At 41.0% G+C, this 19,457-nt stretch overlaps 3 protein-coding genes across 3 annotated transcripts; all 3 read right to left on the bottom strand.

The window, feature by feature from the left end:
• Positions 1 to 2,569: 2,569 nt before the first annotated feature.
• On the bottom strand, positions 2,570 to 8,434 carry LOC117515793 (bile salt export pump-like). Its single transcript, XM_034176522.1, has 4 exons — positions 8,213 to 8,434; positions 7,950 to 8,120; positions 7,242 to 7,443; positions 2,570 to 2,870 (listed from the first exon to the last, which is right to left on the bottom strand). The coding sequence occupies exons 1-4, from the start codon at positions 8,423 to 8,425 to the stop codon at positions 2,656 to 2,658; spliced, it is 801 nt and encodes a 266-aa protein (XP_034032413.1). The 5' UTR covers positions 8,426 to 8,434; the 3' UTR covers positions 2,570 to 2,655.
• Positions 8,435 to 10,026: 1,592 nt separating this feature from the next.
• On the bottom strand, positions 10,027 to 18,891 carry LOC117517087 (bile salt export pump-like). Its single transcript, XM_034178038.1, has 4 exons — positions 18,639 to 18,891; positions 12,373 to 12,486; positions 12,182 to 12,292; positions 10,027 to 10,119 (listed from the first exon to the last, which is right to left on the bottom strand). Exons 1-4 carry the CDS (start codon positions 18,855 to 18,857, stop codon positions 10,027 to 10,029), a joined length of 537 nt encoding a protein of 178 aa, XP_034033929.1. The 5' UTR covers positions 18,858 to 18,891.
• LOC117515803 (bile salt export pump-like) lies at positions 18,880 to 19,425 on the bottom strand. Its single transcript, XM_034176533.1, has 3 exons — positions 19,336 to 19,425; positions 19,083 to 19,254; positions 18,880 to 19,008 (listed from the first exon to the last, which is right to left on the bottom strand). Exons 1-3 carry the CDS (start codon positions 19,416 to 19,418, stop codon positions 18,880 to 18,882), a joined length of 384 nt encoding a protein of 127 aa, XP_034032424.1. The 5' UTR covers positions 19,419 to 19,425.
• Positions 19,426 to 19,457: the final 32 nt, after the last annotated feature.

Here is a 19,457-nt window from a genome sequence, read left to right as displayed (position 1 = left end):
AAACTACAGTAAGAAAGTAAGCTGAGGTGGTTTGGATGTGATCAAATCAAATCAAATCAATTTTATTTATATAGCGCCAAATCACAACAAACAGTTGCTCCATGTGATGAGAAAAGATGACAAAAACATCCAGAGTGATAAGAATGCAAGCACATGAGGAGAGACAGGAGGAAGGCTGAAAAAGAGGTGGATGGGTAAATCATACTACAGCTTGCAGTGTGTGGTGTGTGTGTGTGGTGTGTGTGTGTGTGTGTGTGGTGTGTGTGTGTGTGTGTGTGTGTGTGTGTGTGTGTGTGTGTGTGTGTGTGTGTGTGTGTGTGTGTGTGCCACTACTCCTTCAAGGTGCTTGGGCCAATTTCCAGCAAATTTGCTGTGTATGTGAACGTTGGCCCCAGAATTGGGGTTTGTTCTGACAAATGTCAAGTTCATTGTGTTAAGGGTCCAAATTTTGGTTTATCTGCCTGTTTAAAGGTAAAAAATAAAACTTGGCATACATATGGAGATAGGTTTAACAATTGCCCCGCAAGGTCAAATTTGCCATGGTCAATCACTGGAGTCAAGGTCCTGTTGCCTGTCTGTCTGTTGACCTTGTCCTAATTTCAGGCTGGCCCTAAAATTGCCACCATTTAAAAATGTATTTTTGTCAAGGTCAAGGAATTTGATTTGCACACCTGATATGGACCAAATGTGGCACACACTGAGGTGGAATGCAGAATTACCCTGGGCAAGGTCAGCCAAAGGTCAGTCATTTGGGTCAAGGTCATTTGGGCTAAATGGCAGATTCCCATAGTCATTACTGGTTACATGATGGTGGTTGATTAGACATTTAAACCCCAACAACACAACGTGGAGGAAAGAAATCAAAGCAGGGGTAAAGACAGCAAAAAAAAAAAAAAAAAAAAAAATCCTATTCAATCTAAAAAAGCAGGCTGGAATACCACCTGTGCAATCTGGGTGAAGAAAGAGACCACACCACCATGACGAAGAACACACAGATATTATTGATCTCATTCCTCTGAGCAACAGGATCAGCCATTGAGAAGGTCTACATACAGCAAATACAGAGAACAAAGATCTTTATGCATACAAATGCACATGTAAATAACCGTATTTTAGAAAATCAGGTCATGATTCTTACTGCCAAGATTTGACTGAACAGTAGGGAGTAGACGGGATTGACTCCCCCATTTATTGCAGCTCCAATGGATCCAAAAGTCATGTAGGGCCACTCGGGTAAATTGTACTTCAGGATTCTGGCAACTGGAGCGGGTTCGATAAACTCCTCCTCGTCCTCCATTGTCATGGGTTTCTGAGAATTTCCAATGTGCATGCAAACAAGCAAGCCCACACAATGCCAAGAAACATTTAAACAAGGAGGGGTGCACTCAAACTGAACTTTTTGTGGCTTTTAGGTTGTTGACCTCCCTAAACCAGTCACGTGTGAAGTCCTGTGCACGCACACATGCACACACACCTTGGTCTCGTCCGCCTGCGGCACTTGATAAACCCTGGGGCCGACTTCTCCAGTGAAAGAAATGTTAGGTTCAGGAATGAGGTTTGACAGCTGGGATCGGGACCTTTGCCGAATTGATGCTCTGCAGAGAAAAAGTAAAAAAAATAAATAAATAAATAAAAAATAAAAAGTTATTTTATACAGTCAGTATTTCTATGTATTGTTGCACTTTACACAATATAATATAACTTCCACAGTGTGTAAATGTAAGGCAACAAGCCACAATTTTTTTTTTTTTTTTTTGACAATTTATGATTGAGAAACTTTAAGCAAATTTACAAGTTAATGCAAAGTAATAATAATAATAATATAATAATAATAATAATAATAATAATAATAATAATACCATCTTAAATTGCAATTCAAATCAACTTTAAATGTCAAGTTCAGTGCACTTAAATTAGGAAATGTAATTTTCTGGCGACAGAGGAAGCAGGAGTTCAAAACAGTTCTTCTGGGACATATGTCACATAAGATGAAAATGAGCTTTTTGCAAATAACTGGTGTTTCTTCATGCACAGTCATTGTTTTTGGCCCTTTTAAAAATTTTGTCTTCTTAACTTTTTTTTTTTTGCATTAAAAGTACATTAGAACATGACAGTATTGCTTTTAATTTTGTATCATTAACTTTAAGAAGGCAAATGTTGTTTGTTCCCATAGCACATACCAATTACCCGAGCCAGGGCTGGTTTGATTTAAGAATCTGAAATCAAAACTTCATCTTCACAAACAAAGCTATCACCTCCCACATATCCTGGATTCCAGAGAACTGTCAGGCAAAGCTACAGCTACCTCAAGAAGAAACACCTGCTATTTCTAAAGTGCTCAGTAGAAAACTGTAAATGAAAGGATGACTGCGGGTGCCTTTGCCTTGTCATTAAACTCTTCCTGATTTAAGGTTGTATTTCAATAACAACCATTTACATAAACTTATATAACACTGCAGCATCCAGACAGAAGGATGTGACTGTTGCTGTTGCCCTTGTACTTATTTTCAGGTGCTTGTAAAGACAGCGATAAAGGAACACGAGCTTCTTTTGCTGCTGCATCATTTTTAAGTGGATGATAGTGTCAGCTAAATGGTCCAAGTGTTGAAGTTTAATAGGGTAATTAAGTAAATTAATTTGGTTATTTCTGCTGTGTCACTGCTCAATTTCAGCCCCAGAATGACTACAGTAATAATCCAATTTAGATGCACAGTCATGACTGCATAAAGGGAATATCATACACAAGCAAGCAAATGTGATAAAGGGCAGTGTGCGATTCCGAAATGTGTTTGTGTGGTACCTCAAGCTGGCACGATAACTGCCTGCTCTGGACAGACTGCGCTTCTCTGACATGTCTTCATTCTCAGCCACTAATAAAACACACATAAGAGAGGCGGAGAGTCACACAATACAGTAGCTAGTATCATGATAAACCTCTACTTTCTAACTTTCGACATCAACTTACAGTACATTTCTTTCTCAGATCATAGTTGGAATTGGTTTTAGAATAGCAAAAACAGTGGGGCCCTATCTTGGCAGTCTATCTTGGCAATTCATTGGCAGCAAATATCAGCACAATCCAGGCTGTTGTGCATAAAGGGGCTGGATTAAGCCATCTAATTGTTCATGGGCATGTTTTGAACATAGTAAAATCAACCACTGTGCCGGAGTGCGTAAGATTCTAGCTCACTCCTATTGGGATAATGCACTAAGAAATAAGAGGTTTTATGGTTAGGCAATAATTTTGCTTGCACAAAATGCACACTGCTAAAAAGAGGTGTTTAAAAACAAGTTAAAAAACCCTAAATCTGAGGGAAATTATCTTGCTGCACTGACAGATAATTTCACTTGACAACATGTCTTGAGTTAAGATTGTTAAATGTTGAATTAAGCATGTCAAACACTTAAAATAAGAAATTAACTCTTAAAACAAGATAATTATCTAACACTCCTAAATCTAAATATTTTTATCTGGGTAAGAACCAAATAATTTGCAGTACAGGCATGCAGTGGGGAAAAGTAAAAAACTGCTATGGTAACTGCTATGATAGTTGTATCACTTGTTGTTACAACTGCTACATGTGAAGCTTGTTCACTGACCACCATGCAATAAGAGAAAGGAACGACTGGGAAGAACAAGTCCACACCAAGATGTGTAGACTTGCAGCACTGTTAACAGTAAGGTAAAAACTGTTCACCTTTACTCTGTGGTGCACTCTGTCTATGTGTTATAACCACAGAATGTACATGGACATATACTGGATATACTGTCCAGTACTGGACGTACTGGACATATACTTCACAACATCACCCATACATTTATGAAGAGTAGCTATAGTTGAAATGAAGCAGTGCTACATCTTGTCATCTAGGCAGTGCCTGACTCTGCCTAATTTAGACTCAGACTCACTTTTATTGTCACTTGACCCTTACAGGCAGAATGAAATGCAGTTTCTCCAGGTCTTGGTGTGGGACAATTTTTTTAACCTAACCTATTGTATAAACTTTTGCAATGTACAATATGCGCACCCCTGTGGCCATAGAATATATATACAAGGCACAGGGTCGGCAGCAGCAGCAGCGTTAGAGTATTAAGAAAGTGACAATGTGCATGTTAGTGCAATGTTCACAGTTTGGTGGTGGATGTTGAACTGTTCAACAGTCTGACAGCATTCGGCTAGAAGCTGTTTTTCAGTCTGGATGTTTTTGCCTGGATGCTGCACAGCCTCCTTCCAGAGGGAAGGGGTGTGAACAGAGTGTGCGCAGGGTGGGTGGAGTCTCGGAGGATGCAGGTGGCTTTGTCTCTACATCTGGAGATGTAGATGTCCCCAATGGGTGGTAAGCTGCATCCGATGGTCCTCTGTGCAGACTTCACCACCCGCTGCAGCGCTTTCTTCTTCGCCACAGGACAGGACACTCTCCAATGCACAGCTGTAGAAGGCCCTGAGGACCTCGGTGTTCAGTCCGGCCCTTCCCAATTTCCTCAGAAAATAGAGACGTTGGTGGGCTTTCTTGATGACAGCCATGGTGTTGGTGTGCCAGGTGAAAGTGTTGGAGAGGTGGACTCCAAGATACCTGATGGAGGAGACGATCTCCACTGCTGCTTCGTTGATGTAGAGGGGGGAGGGGATGGTGGGGACTGACCTGCAGAAGTCAACAACTATCTCCTTGGTCTTCTGGGTGTTGAGGATGAGGTTGTTGTCTCCGCCCCACTGTGTCAGGTTCTCCACTTCTCGCCTGTACGCTGTCTCATCCCCTTGGCTAATGAGCCCGATCACTGCTGTATCGTCTGCAAACTTAACAACAAGATTATTATTGTGCTGGGCTCTGCAGTCGAAGGTCATCAATGTGTACAGCAGTGGACTGAGCACACAACCCTGGGGTGAGCTAGTGTTCAGGATGATGGTGGAGGATGAGGTGGTTTTGATCCTGACATGCTGTGGCCTCCCAGTCAGGAAGTCCAGGATCCAGTTGCACAGTGCTGAGGGGGCTCCTAGTTCAACCAGCTTGGACACCAGTTTCTGCGGGATGATGGTGTTAAATGCAGAAGTGAAGTCCAGGAACAGCAGCCTTGCATAGGAGTCCTTGTTCTCTGTGTGGGAGAGGGCCTGATGCACTACAGTGGAGATGGCATCAACTGTGGACCGGTTTTACCTGTACGTGTACTGGTGCTCATCTACAGTCACATCGATGGTCTGCTTCAGGCGCCTCATCACCAGCCTCTCAAAGCACTTTGTGGTGATGGGCGTGAGTGCAACTGGCCTGTAGTCATTGAGGCAGGATAGTGCAGAGGTCTTTGGCACAGGGATTATCCTTGATGTCTTGATGCACTGCGGAACTCTGGCTTGGGACAGAGAGGTGTTGAATATATGTGCCAGAACCTCAGACAGTTGGTGTGCACAGTCTTTTAGGACCCTCCCTGGTAGTCCGTCAGGGCCCGTTGCCTTTCGGGGGTTTACCTGTTTACCCAATTCCCACTCAACCAAAAATTGGGTAAACGGGTGTGTCATGTCGGGCGGCAGTCCGACCCCAGGAGCGGGTGGACCCACAATACAAACTCCCGAACCAGGCTTTGAGGTACAAGTCGTCATGTTTATTTCGGGCAGAGGTTCAGTACACAGGTTGTCAGAAAACGGAGCAGAGGAACAAGCAGGGTGAGGCAAAAAGGCAGTCATCTCCAGGCAGGGGTCTGATGCACGGGAAAACACTGGCATATAGGCTGAGGCAAAAAGGCGGCCAAAAACACAAAGCAAGGAACTGGTACACGGCAAGACTAATCAGGACAGAGAACAAAAGGCTGGAGAGTGTGCTGGAAGCGACAACAATCTGGCGAGGGACTGTGAGACTGTGAGGGTTTATATGCATGTGGACAAATTAGGAACAGGTGGTGTTAACAAGATGCACGTGAGAGGAAGGATGCAGAAAGGGGGCGTGGCTAATGAACAAAGATACTATGTTGTGCAAGACAGTGAAGGAAGAGAACACAAGGTGGAGAGAAGCAAAGACAAAGATGTGTGAACAGGTGTCAAGAATGTGACTAAATGAAAACACAAAGTAGACTGGGACAAAGTGTGAGAGGAGGGCACAGAACTAGTGGAGTGACATGGCGTGACAACACAGACAGAGATGCCAGAGGGATGAAGACAAAAGTCAGGTGCAGCTAGGAGTGAAACACAAAACTAAGAACAGAGCTACTATGGGATATAATATTACTATGAACAAAAGTAACAATGAAAACCTAGGGCCGAAAAACATAGCTAGGAACGAGGCATGACATAACTGATCAGGAGACATGAAACAGAATACTAAAGCAAAACTAAACAAGTGATAACATAATGAAAACACAACTGACTGAAGAATACCAAATGAAAACCAGATGACAAAATCAACAAGCCATGACACAAAAATACCAATACTAAAGATCAACAGAAATTAATAGATGACAACTGAATGATAAACAATGAAAACACAATCTGGCAGAACAAGAAAAGAACTAGACAATAGCTAAAGAATGCAAAGTAACAGAGAACCAAAGTAAAATAGAACAGGGAATAAATACATGATAAATAGCTAATAAAACAGAACAGGAGCAGAAAGTGGGTCAAAGAAAGGGGAAGCAAGTAGACCAAACCTGATCAGGGCCAAGCATGACAGGGTGGAGCATGAACAAGACTGGAAAGACTTGGGTCAGACAAATGAAGCCTGAGTACACCCACCTACCTTAGTTAGCAAGCTACCAAAGCTTAACAGACTATGTAATTTGTTTTGGGTGTTTGATTAATGCATATTTTGCAAACTGAACAGTAATTTAAATAACATACAAATACAAACATACAAATGAAATAATACTAAAATTTCACTCAGTGGAAACACTGGAGCACAGACATCTTTGATGGTCTGTTAGTACAAATAACTGCACAGCAAATCATACAGTCTCATTTGGAATAAAAAGCTCAGACAAGACCTACAACAGCTAGCAACCACTGCTAGCTGTCTATGCTAGCTGGGCGCTGGACCCAGCACATTACTTGTCACTCACAGTGACCACACCCCTAATTATTCATAACTTCATGGCGTAAAATAATAACAAATTCATTTATGTGGAGCTTTCAAGAAAAATATTTTTCAAACTACATTACTATACCATATTTATATACAATGATTTACAACACCACATTAAAACCAGCCTGGTTCTTTGCGGTAGGTGGAATATAAGGCACATTAAGTGACACTGGACCTACTTTGTCGAGCCTTCTCATTGAGAGCCTTGTCTCCTTGACTCTGCAGAGTTACGAGGGTGAAGTAGACTCCCTTCCTCTCCAGCAGGTCATCGTGTTTGCCCCTCTCCACGGCGCGGCCATGCTCAAAGCCCACGATCACATCAGCGTTCTTTATGGTGGACAGCCGGTGAGCAATGGAGATGGTGGTACGGCCCATGCGTACCTACATGAAAATCACAATAATGACAGGGCATGGTGGATCACGTTTGTGTAGAATGGTAAATGGACTACATTTAATATATTTTTCCATCTGCATCAGACGTTCAAAGCACTTTACAATAAGAAGTAGATCTTCACACTCCAGATTGTCACGGCTGTAGACAGAATGTGAGCTTCCAGGATGCATATTGGTGAAAGTGAGAACAGGGTTTAAGTTTGCTCAAAAAATTAATTAAATCCAGTGGAATCATTCCTTTGGTGTCTCTGTGCAGCTCAAACACAAGCCAGGGCTCAATAAAAGAGCTTATAAGTTATTACTTTCATTACTTTGAAGCTGTAATGAATAAGATCAGTTACGTGGCCTTTTGGGTTTACTGTCAAAATGTTTCTAGTTCACTGGATGAGACAAAGCAGGTGACTCCTGATGAAATTAAGCACACTGTTCCACGGCCAATGAACAAACTAGCCTCAAGACTTGTAGTGAAAACAAAATTTCACGGTCAGACTTACTTTATCCAAGGCCTCTTGGACCACTGCCTCACTCTCATTGTCGAGGGCAGAGGTTGCCATGTCCAGCAGCAGGATACGAGGATTCCTCACCAACGCTCGGGCAATGGCAATGCGTTGCTTCTGTCCACCACTCATTTGACCACCACCCTCCCCAACCAAGGTGTCAAATGTCTGCCAAATTCATAGTGAAGCTTCAAGTTCATAGAGTTGACCAACATGTTGTTACATGACACCTTGTGTAAAATTAACATCTGAAACTTCACCTGTGGCAGGTCCATGATGAAGTTATAGGCATTGGCCTCTTTGGCAGCAGTGATGATGTCATCCATGGAGACTCCTGGTCGGCCGTACCTTATGTTCTCAGCAATAGTGGTTGCAAAAAGCACAGGTTCCTGTTCCACAATGCCAATCAGAGAGCGAAACCACTGGATGTTCAGTCCTCGGATGTCATGACCGTCGAGGGTCACCTGAGACATGTGGCACAGAGGGCAGTTCGTGTTGCCAAAATTGATGGATGATGCTATTAAAGTACTTTGCTTTGCTGCTCGCAACAATGCCATTTGGATGATGGGGTTATTAGTCTTGTCTATAACCTTCACATTCAAGCTATGAGTGCATTACCTCTATGAAGAGACCTCTAATTGTTATAAAAAAAAAATTAAATAAGGCTGTTAGAACCTATTTGCTGAATAATGTATCAGAGAATCATGTATTTCTAGCCCCCTCTGGCAATCATTATTTTTGAAGCAACAAGAACAAAGCTCCTGTGTGTGAAGGAACTTTACATCTCAGGATTTGAAAAGAAACGAAATACCTGAAAGAAGTGCAGTTTTTTGTCCAAAGAGGTCTTTTATGTACACCTCTTGTAGACTTAAAAGCAGCTGTACAGTGGCTGAAAGATCCCACTTCGAAATTAAGACAACACAAATACAGAGAAACCTTTGACACTCACAACAATACAGAGTTTTACTGTGCAAAAAAGAAGCCTTGTGTCAATTTTGTCCAGAAGCAACATCAACGAGGCATCTGAAATGGACATCACAAAGTGGAAACGTGTATTGTCATTTGCCAATCAGTATTCCAGATCTTTTTTGAAAGAAATGGACACCGTGTCCTCTGGACCAAAGAATTAAAGGACTAGCCAGACTGTTACCAGCTATAAGTCTAAAAAAACAGGTTCTGTCATGTATGGGGTTGCGTCAGTGCCTTTGGCAAAGGTAACTTACACTTCTGTGATGACAACATTAATGCAGAAAAATACATTTAAATTTTATTTGTTTACTGATTGTATCTCGGATTAAATGTAGGTTAGACATTTTGACTAGGAATTAGACAAATATACTCATAAGCATTTGTATGGTTGCAGTGTAATAAACAGTTGATTAACTGCTAATTAATAGTTAGTGTTTTATTATCATTATTAATGATGATAAGCAAATTTATAAATTATTAAATAATTTATAAATTAATACCTTAGTTAACATGAAGGCCCTTAGTAAATGATTAGTAAACAGTTAAGTCGTAATTTACTGTTTGGTAATGCTTAATGCTGCATCAATAGACAAGTCTCTGAATGGTCTGTCAGTTAAAGGACATGTCACATATAATTTAACGCGCCATTCAACAATACAACATCAAAGTAGTCGTTGACGTATGTTATTGCTAATTAAACCTCTCACTTGGCGAGTCAGCAGGTGCATTTCCTGAAAGCGTTTTACTCTGCATTTCTCGTTGGGTGACGTCGGTCCGAGCAAATGCAGAAACAGCCCGATGGCAAACCGACAGAGTGAAACGAATGTTGCAACATCAGATCGTGAAACTGCTGACCGTTCATATGAATGTGATGGCTCAGCATTCCTTCAGATCAGTGGACATGATGAGCAGACACTTGGAAAAACTCGAGAATGTCTTCTTTTTCTGGAGCTTCGGGACTTTGTACCAGCTTGCAGATGTGCATGAGCGTCGCGAGCGCTGTCCAGTTCAGTTTTCCATACAGAGAGGAGACAGATGCTTCGCTCTTTTAATTTTTGAAAAAGTCTATCGAATTTTGGATCCAAAGGTGTGCTCAGTCTGCTGTCTATACTGGAGTAGAACAATGTTTTAATCCCGTTATAAATGCCGTCATGAACGTGCACATGGGACTCTCCACCACGCTGTTTTTACAGGCTGCCTGAACACACAGATGGATTTCTTACACTCAGACTTTTCACGATTACTGCAACACTTATGAGGACGCATAAAGCTGTTTTTACAGGCTGCGTGCACGACTGCTCAACATGCACGCACAACACGTTTCTCACAATGGAGAGCGGAGACCTGCTCTGTAATCACAACTGCATCCAAATTAACAGTTATCACTTTAAAAAATGAGTCATCATGACATCACACTCTGCAATTAACCTGCAGCTCCGTTCTTAGCGTTAGCAGCAGTTTGTCTATATTCCGTTCAACAGCACACTGGGGACGTTTGCTCAGAGTGATGTAAACACTGTCAGAAACAGAAAAAAAAAAGTACTTTGTTTTTGGCAGTCTCCGTAGCGGTTTGTTTTGATTGGCGCATGCTGACAGAGTGTTCACAGAAGTGCACAATTAATAAATTATCTATACATGACCTCTAAGAACCTAAATCTGACTTGCTTTGAATTCTGTGCAAAATGTCTTTTAAGGTCCTCCAGGCAGAATCTTCTTTTGTTTCTACACTCTTAGAAATGAAACATACACTCTTAGGCATAAAATGTTGAATTTAATTGATAAAGTTAAGGTAACTTTTTCCACATAACATTGTTAATTAAGTGGCCAAAACAACATTGTCATTGACATTAATTAAATCAAATGAACATATTATCTAAATCCTAATATTGTGTTGCACTTAACTGACAAAGTTATGTGGAAAAGTTACCTTAACTTTATCAATTAAATTCAACATTTTATTTCTTAGAGTGTAGTACTTCAGTAGTGTCGTCAAAGTTGAATTGTTGCATGTGCTATAGTCAGTTCTCAGTTTGTCCTTGTTTTTGCAAGTGTTTTCTCAATTTGAAAAATGTTTTCGATGCATCTACCTGTTATTGAATTGGTGCAAGTGTTTTTTGTTTTGTTTTGTTTTTTTTATTTTTCAGGGTTGTGGCCTCTCTGGGCCCCATACACAGCTTACACTAAGGTAAGCATACATATCAATAACATCAAATAACCATTCCTTCTTAGGGTCATAGAATCGCTGGATTAGCTGAATCGCCGTACTTTTCCCAGCTCCACTCGGCCCCACAAAAGCCGTGGTCTCCCCTGATTTCACTGCGATGCTGAGCTGGTCGAGGATCTGAAGTGAAATGATGAGACGTCACGACCAACATAACACCGACACAACATCCACCGTTTTAGTCGCTGTGAAGCCAGTAAACATCTGAATTATTATTTTAAATTATATAACTCCTGAGTAGATCCTTGTCATTTGATTGGTGGTTTGTGTGTCACATGATATTGATCATTCCATCCCGTTTATCATTTTGTTCCATTTATATGCAATTTGGTTCCATTTATTTGTACCATTGCAAGCCATGACTACCGCCTGCTCACAGTAGCGATGACTGCGCTTAATTTAAACCAAACATGGCGGGGTTTACTGACAGTGCTCATTCTTCCAAAAAAATTAAAAATCCAGTGCTCTGTAAGCCGTCTGGAGGCATTTGCAGTATTCGCTGGGAGATCTCTAGCTGAAGTAGAAGCACTGTCGGATGAAGAACTCGACAAATTTTTTGTTTGCGGTTTTTCACTGGATTGAGGAAAGAAGACAGCAGTCCGAACACGAAGCAGTCAATGCACAAGATCAGAGTACGGACTACATCCTCCATTTTAAGATTGTGAGAGATGTTGATATTACAAAAGCTGAGAAGTCTCATTGTTTGGATTGGATTGGTATTTAAAATTTGTGGTGGACTGTTTGGAACCTCTTGACATCAAAGGACCAGTGCCACACACAAAAACGGAGCCCCTTTTCTCTTGTTTATAAAATCATAAAATATCAAATGAAAAGGATCTCTTTTAGGTGTTATATAAAACAAATAATGAATGTGTTTTCATTTGTGCAATGGAAACAATGGAAAGATGAAATGCTCCATTCAACAAGCCTCGTTGAATGGAGCATTTCATCTTTCACCTCATGAAACATTCTGATCATTGCACTCATAATCATTGATTAGTTGTATACTATGTCTATGAATGGAAATGTACTTGATTACCTTGACCTCAGGTCTGGAGGGGTAATAAAAGGTCACATTGTGGAACTCGATATCTCCTTTGATCCTGTCAAGTTTATAGCCAGCCTCGGATAAACAATCTATCTCTGGTTCCTGATGATGATACGTTTCAAAAACTGGAATGAGAATTCAAAATGTCCCATTTCACAGCGCAAACCATAAAATATTCTCACCCTGTCAATCGTCTCAAAGATGATGGTAGCAGCTCCACGGCCTGCAGCAAAAGCCTCGAGACATGGGGAGGCCTGCCCCAAATTCATGGCTGCTATCAGAACACCAAAAAAGACCTGCAAAAATAATCAGCAAAGTCACCACGCAGAGTTATAGGCTTCAGCGGCTGCGACTGGAGAGATTATCCATACAGCTAGTTTTACATATTGCTTCACTAGTCAAAGCTTTTATGATAGATTTGTTTTTTGTTTTATTAAGTACAGAACCGAGGCTCAAATCTCATATACATGTAGTGAGGAACTTGGCCAACACACCTCTGACAATTTTGAAGACTCTATGAGCTTCAGTGGCTGTGACTGAAGGGCTATGCATACAGCAGATTTTACATGTTGCTTCACTAGTCATAGTTTCATGGTAGAGTTGTTGGATAGAACAAAATCTAGGCAAAAGTGTCCCACATGCTGCTGCTGAGGGAAGCCACCAAGATATCGATAACTACCTTGGAGGAGTTACAAGAGTCAATGGCTGTGACTGGAGAGGTTATGAAGGCATAAACATCTGTATGTTGCTTCAACAGTCACAGCTTTGTCAGTATGTTGTTAAAAGAAGAAAATCTACAAATAATTTTCCCACATGCCTCTCGTGAGGGAAACCACCAAGATACCTGTGACAACTTTTAAGCAGTTACAAGCTTGATTTACTCTGATTTCAGAGACTATGAATGCATTTATTTTGCATGTTGCTTCATCACTCATACTTTGACTTGAAAGTTGGCAAAAAAAAAGAAACTCTATGATCAAGGCTCCCACATTCCTCTCATGAGGGCAGCGCTGGGCACAGATAACCAAAAAATTAACTTCGATAACAGATAATCAGATAACTGAAACATTATCTTTGATAAAGATAAAACGATAAACCACCCAAAAATGTACTGGAAGTTACAGATAACCGATAAATTCCAGCATTGTCTCCTATGTAGTTACAACTACTACAAGCTGATTTTGAGTTTTAACACCATGATCGCTTTTGGAAGCATCAAAAGCGACAACAGACCCAAACAATGAATCAGCACTTCTGCCTTTGAGCGTCCTGCACCCTGCTGGAAGCTCCAGTTTACTACATGGCTTCCAGCACAGATGTAACTGAGAAGAGCCAGGAAGCTCAACTCTAATCAATCACAGCGCTGCCATCAGGCCGAGGTTTTGGGAAATAAAGCCCTGCTGAGTTATGTTTTGGTATATAAATAAAATGAATACTGATAGAATAACTCTATTAATGTTAATTCTGTCATTTGTGCAAAGTTAAGATATAACATATATCTTTTAATGTTGAATAATGCACTAATTCTGAAGTTTTGTAACAAACACAGACAGATGGCATTCTGGGTAAAATGTGCCTCTGCTAACACTGATTGGTTGACTCATTCATTCTATGTAAACCAACATGTTAATGTGAGGTGTGTCGTGTGTTAAATGTGCTTTTGTAAAATATGCCATTTTTTATTTGTTAAAAAAAAAGGCATTTTCAAAAAAAAAAGCCAAGTTGTAATTAGATAACCATCTGATATAACCGGTGTCACAATAAATAGAACACTGCCAACTACTGGTGCCAGTGCGAGTTTTGGCCCTTTTCCAGCTGATTTTTCATTCGTGTGAGAATTTTTTGGATCGCACCAAGTTTCAGGTTAATCGCGCGTCCTGCATCGTTTAGTATACATGGAGTAACGAGCTGCGTTTAACATCTCACGACCACCTCCTGATCTCGTATGCTCAGATGAAAATCAAACCTGTTTGATATTCTTGTGCCTATGCAAACACCGCAGACCTGTCTTGTAATGTTTTTTGTTTGTTTTTTTGTATTGTTTTGTTTTGCTTTTAACTTTGATGTCTCCCATTGAGAGTTTTTGTAAATTAAGTTTGAAAAAAAAGCTTCAGTTTACGTTTTGCTTCTGGAAACACGAGTCCGACGTGGTTTTTTAACGTACAATGTATGTGAGAACATAAATCGGGCGCTCTGAACTTTTACACCGTGCGGTTCTCTGGTACAGTGTCTGCACAGCTTCCGTCTGAATATTCTCTCCTGTCATGAACGTACTGAGATTACCTTACTGAGATTACCCTATCCTACCCATAATGCACTGCTGGGCACAACATGCCCACACTAAAACCTTCAAAATTAACACATTACTTTAAAACTAAAATATATATCTGATATTTTTGTTGTGTGGGCCGCTGAAGAGGAGGTACTGCTGGCCCACCACCACCAGATGGTGCCCTGCTTGGAGTGCGGGCTTCAAGCACGAGAGGGTGTCGGAACTACTAGAGTGACAGCTGTCACACATCATCAACACCAGCTGTCACTCATCAACTTCATCCTCCATAAAAGCCGGACTGCAACTCCATCTCCCCGCCGAGAAATCAGCTACCGTTCAGGTAATCGTTCTCTGCTGTAATTTTCTGAGTGTTTGAACATTGTTCTGTGTGCAGCCGTTTTTCCTGTGGATACAGTCTGAAGCTGGATTGGTGGATTGTGTGAGCACGACGTCTTCGCCTCTCACTCCTTCCAGGGAAGAGACTGACAGGAGCTGCACGGGTGATTCTATATCTGGAGGTGGAGGTTTTCCCTCCTGGAGGAATCAAACACCGTAAGATTGCTGGGTGTGTGTTCACACACCCACCACTAACTGTTTCTGTTTCTGCCAGCAGTACGGGGTCTGACTGCTGAAGACAGTGGCCACCTGGGGCGCAGGGCTTGGCAGCTCCGGTGTTCTTCAGATCCGTTGGTGGTGGAGGTTGTGTGGGATCCGGTTCTTCTCTTGCCAGACGTCTTCTATCTTCGAGCCTGCCCACACGTCACCTTGTGTATAATTGACAATCCACAATATTGTTATTGTCTGTATTTCATTGTGCTATTCACAACATTAAATTGTTACTTTTTGGCTTATCCATTGTCCGTTCATTAACGCTCCCTGTTGTGGGTCCGTGTCACGACACCTTCCCAACAATTTTCCTTTTATAAAACTTCAGAAGTGACGTTAATTTAAATAACATGTCCGAAATAAGTTTGGTTAAAATTTGAATCATAAGTTAAAAATGTATGCCTCTGGATGACTTGGGTGATATTGACCATGTAGCAGTATGGTGTTAAAAGAAATGTTTTTTTTTGTTGTTTTTTTTTGGTGGCCAGTTCTCCTTTGCCTGCAGAGAATAGAGCGGTTTCTTCTAAAAGCAGCTCTCCTCTGTTTGCAGAGGGTAGAACTACACATGTTCACCTTTGTTTAGCACGTTAACAGACAAAATTTATCGGAAGATATTTAGTCCGATAATGGTTTTCAAAGTTATCTGAAAAGATAATCCGATAATGAAAACTTTATCTTCAATAATTATCGGATTATTGGAAGTGTGCCCAACACTGCATGAGGGTAACCACCAAGATACCATGAGTAGTCTGAAGAAGTTATAAGTGTCACTTGCTGTGATTGGAGATACAATGAATGCTGCTTCTTCAGTACAGCTTTAAAGAAACAATGCTAAAACAAAATTTATGTTCAAGTCTCCAATGTACCTGTTGTGAGGGAAACCACCAAGATACCTATGAGTATTTTGAAAGTGTTATAAGCATTGACAGGCACAGTTCGGCTACTTAGTGAAGCTAACATTTTCTTTCACAGGTTAACTTTTCAGCTAACTTTGAAAACCCCTACCGGGTCAAATAGCTTCCACTAGATTTAGTTCCGTGAACTTTAATTCGACTAAGACTTTTCTGAACAAAGTGGTCAAAAATGTTTGTAAATGCAAAAAAAACCCAATGCCATCACTGAGTCCATCCTCTCCTCTTCCATCACTGTCTAGAAGCCACTGCTAAGAGCACAAGCAGACTGCAGCGTATCATGCATGTAGTAGACAAGGTGATCGACTGCAGTCTGCCATCCCTACAGGACCTGTATGCCTCTAGGGCCCTGAGGCGAGCAAGGAAGATTGTGGCTGATCCCTCCCACCCAGGACACAAACTTTTTGTCACCCTCCCCTCTGGCAGAAAGCTAAGATCCATCACAACCAAAACCTCAAAAGACAAAAATAGCTTCTTTCCATCCACAGCTGGACTTATAAACAACACCAGAGACTGCCACTTACTCTGTCTCCCTTCCCCACTATACCATAAAGCAGGGGTTAGTAAGGTCAGACCTTACTTATGTGAAGTGCCTTGGGGCAGCTGTGTTGTGATTTGGCGCAATATAAACTAAATAACTAAATCGAAAATTGGTCATCCCTGCACTGAAACATACTTTATATGTGTACTCCAATCATTTGTTTTTGCACTGTCCCGTTCATTACGCTTTCTTAATTTAACAGTGAATATAGTTTTGTCTATCTGACTCATTATAGTTCTGACAGAAGTGTTTTTCTTTGACTATTGTTTATGCAATAACAACTGATCAAATTCCTTGTATGTGCAAATTTACTTGGCAATAAATTTGATTCTGAAATAACACAGTTTTGTTCCTGATGGAGCTCATATGCTAATCAAACAAGTGGAAAGCATTGTGTGAAGGCAACGAGCATCACCTCGAGGAATTGAGGACCAGAAGGTAAATCCAGAAGAAATGCAGTGATTGTTTAACACTTTCTATACTGTGAATAAATCGTATTTTGGATTTAAACTACTGTTTCATTTCATTTGTTCATTTAATTATTGTCATGTAAGCTGATCTCAACAGAAACGTCTTCTCAATAAGATTTCGCTGGCACTTCTCAGATAACGTGCATGCATTCTGACACTGGAAAACATCAACATAATTTGTCTACTTTAATGCTATTTTGTGCCCCCACCCCCAAACAATAACTATAAGATACATGTGTAATTTTATCAGAAAAAATATTTAGCATGGTAAAAGCCAGCTTTCATACCTAAACCATGGAGCAAATCCATTGATGATGTAATATAATGAGAATAGGTGAGAACAGATTTTCCAACCTGGTTGTAAATACACACAAACTTCAAATCAATCGCTTAAAGTTTTATTGATAAATTTGGTGCCCAAACCTGTGAAATCCAGTAGATATAAACCAAAATAAAATTTAACACAATGCTAAAATACCCTTGGCATAAAAATCTGAAACAGAATATGACCTTTTGACCTTTTAAAATAGGTCAAGGTTAGCCATCTTTGAACTTGGACAAGATCTGAGTCCCAAGATTGTTCCCTGTGAATTTGAAAACCCTGGTAGCACTATGCTCAGCACAGACAGACAGATGGATGCAAAGCCTTCGCAATACCCAAGGGCCATATTTTGGGCTCGGGTAAAAATAAAATCTCACACAATTGATGGGCAACATAGTGTTCCATGATGCATATTACAAAATGGCAGACACACATCCAAAATGTCCTTGTAACTATCTGTTCTTAACCTGCTTTTTACAGCTGTCTCTAATTGATAAAAACTATCTGATCTTTTTATAGCTGTCTGACTGATAAAACCAAAGTATTCGCATCTATTTTGATGACTTGATGGAAAACTTATTTGTTGCGTGACACGCATACATACACTATAAATTTTTTACATACCGCTTTGAAAGCAACATGAGCACAACACCCACTTATAAAACACCCACTTCTTACTTCACTTTGCAGCCAATCGCATTGCTGCTGACAGGCTAAGGACTGCCCACATGGGGCCGGCTGGAGGAATAAAAGTTAGCATAGAGAGAAAATCTAGGCTCTTTGTTCCAGATTTTGCATGTGATGTGTTTGAAGACCCCGGCACTGCTAGACGACTCTCAGTGTAGGCACCTTGCAATACAATATCTAAACTTTGAAGTCCATTTCCTGTCCATTTCTTTTTTAGATCACTCACCACATAAAAGAACCTAACATTAGTCAGCACTGAAGAAAAATAGACCGGTAACACCATGCCACATTTTGCTTGGCATGCTAATCTTTTTTGGTACCTTCATGTTCATTCTTCAACATATTCAAATTTCACATCGTTAGGTCTGTTTTTCAGGGTTTTCGGTTTCTAAAAACATAACTATAGCTAAATTCATATAATAAAAGCAGTTTACGGCAGTTTGTTTTATTAAGCGTTCTCACATTTAACTTTTCAGTTAGCAGATTTGCGGTTATGAAAGCTAATTTTTATGTTAGCTGTGCCCACTGCTGGTTCTCAGTAATGTCAATGCAACACTTTAACAGGATTTAGTCGGTGTAGGTGTTTGACTTTGCTGTGAAACAGTACAGATGAGTAATATTCTGTCATTAGCGTGATACCTGCAGTAGTGTTCCTGGCGAATAGTCTTCAGAATCCAACACCAGAGTGGAGCCGTACCAGAAAGCCAAACCATAGCACAGGAAGATGATGAGCCACATATATCCGGTGAAGAAGCCCATGATTAGACCTTTTCTGATGCCCCACCGCTGTGCTGAGATTAAGTTCTTGTCATACCTTGAGGAGGAGAGGAGCTCAGCTACGCGTCCAAGTTCTAGCATAACGGCTCAGATCCGACACTCTTTACCTTTCCACTTCTTTTTTCTCTCCCCCAAAAGCCGCCACGGTCCTGATGGAGGAGAGCACCTCGTCGGCTACAGCTCCGGCTTTAGCATAGGCCTGCAGCTCCATCCCCGTTAGCTTAGCCACAAACTAGACCCAGAGGATAACAAGCTGTAAAGCGAACAGTTGTACTGTTAGCTGTGAAGAAAAAGGCAGGGACTCACCAGAGCCATGAGACCGGCTCCGACACCGATCAGAGGACTTGCTGCAACAATGACAAGGGTCAGCTTCCAGCCTTTGACAAAGCCAATGCAAAATCCACACACAAAAGTGGTGAATCGCTGCAAAAAAATGGCAACTTGATCCGCAATGGCATCATTGAGCTTGTTAATGTCGCTGTAAAAGAGACAGCATTATAGCGCACGTAACCAAACACTTTACGGTAGTCCACACACGGCGTGTGGTTTCAGGACATACTCTGATATGCGAGTGTTGAGCTCCCCTACAGAGGTGCAGTCAAACCAGCCGATCTCCATCCGCATCACTTTACCGAAGTACATCTTCCTGATGACCTGAATCTGTCTGGCAGCAGCCGTCAC

The sequence above is a fragment of the Thalassophryne amazonica genome, chromosome 1 (assembly GCF_902500255.1).
Source record: "Thalassophryne amazonica chromosome 1, fThaAma1.1, whole genome shotgun sequence".
Taxonomy (NCBI): domain Eukaryota; kingdom Metazoa; phylum Chordata; class Actinopteri; order Batrachoidiformes; family Batrachoididae; genus Thalassophryne; species Thalassophryne amazonica.
The sequence above is the reverse complement of the archived record's forward strand: the minus strand, read 5'-3'. Positions and strand labels throughout refer to the sequence as shown.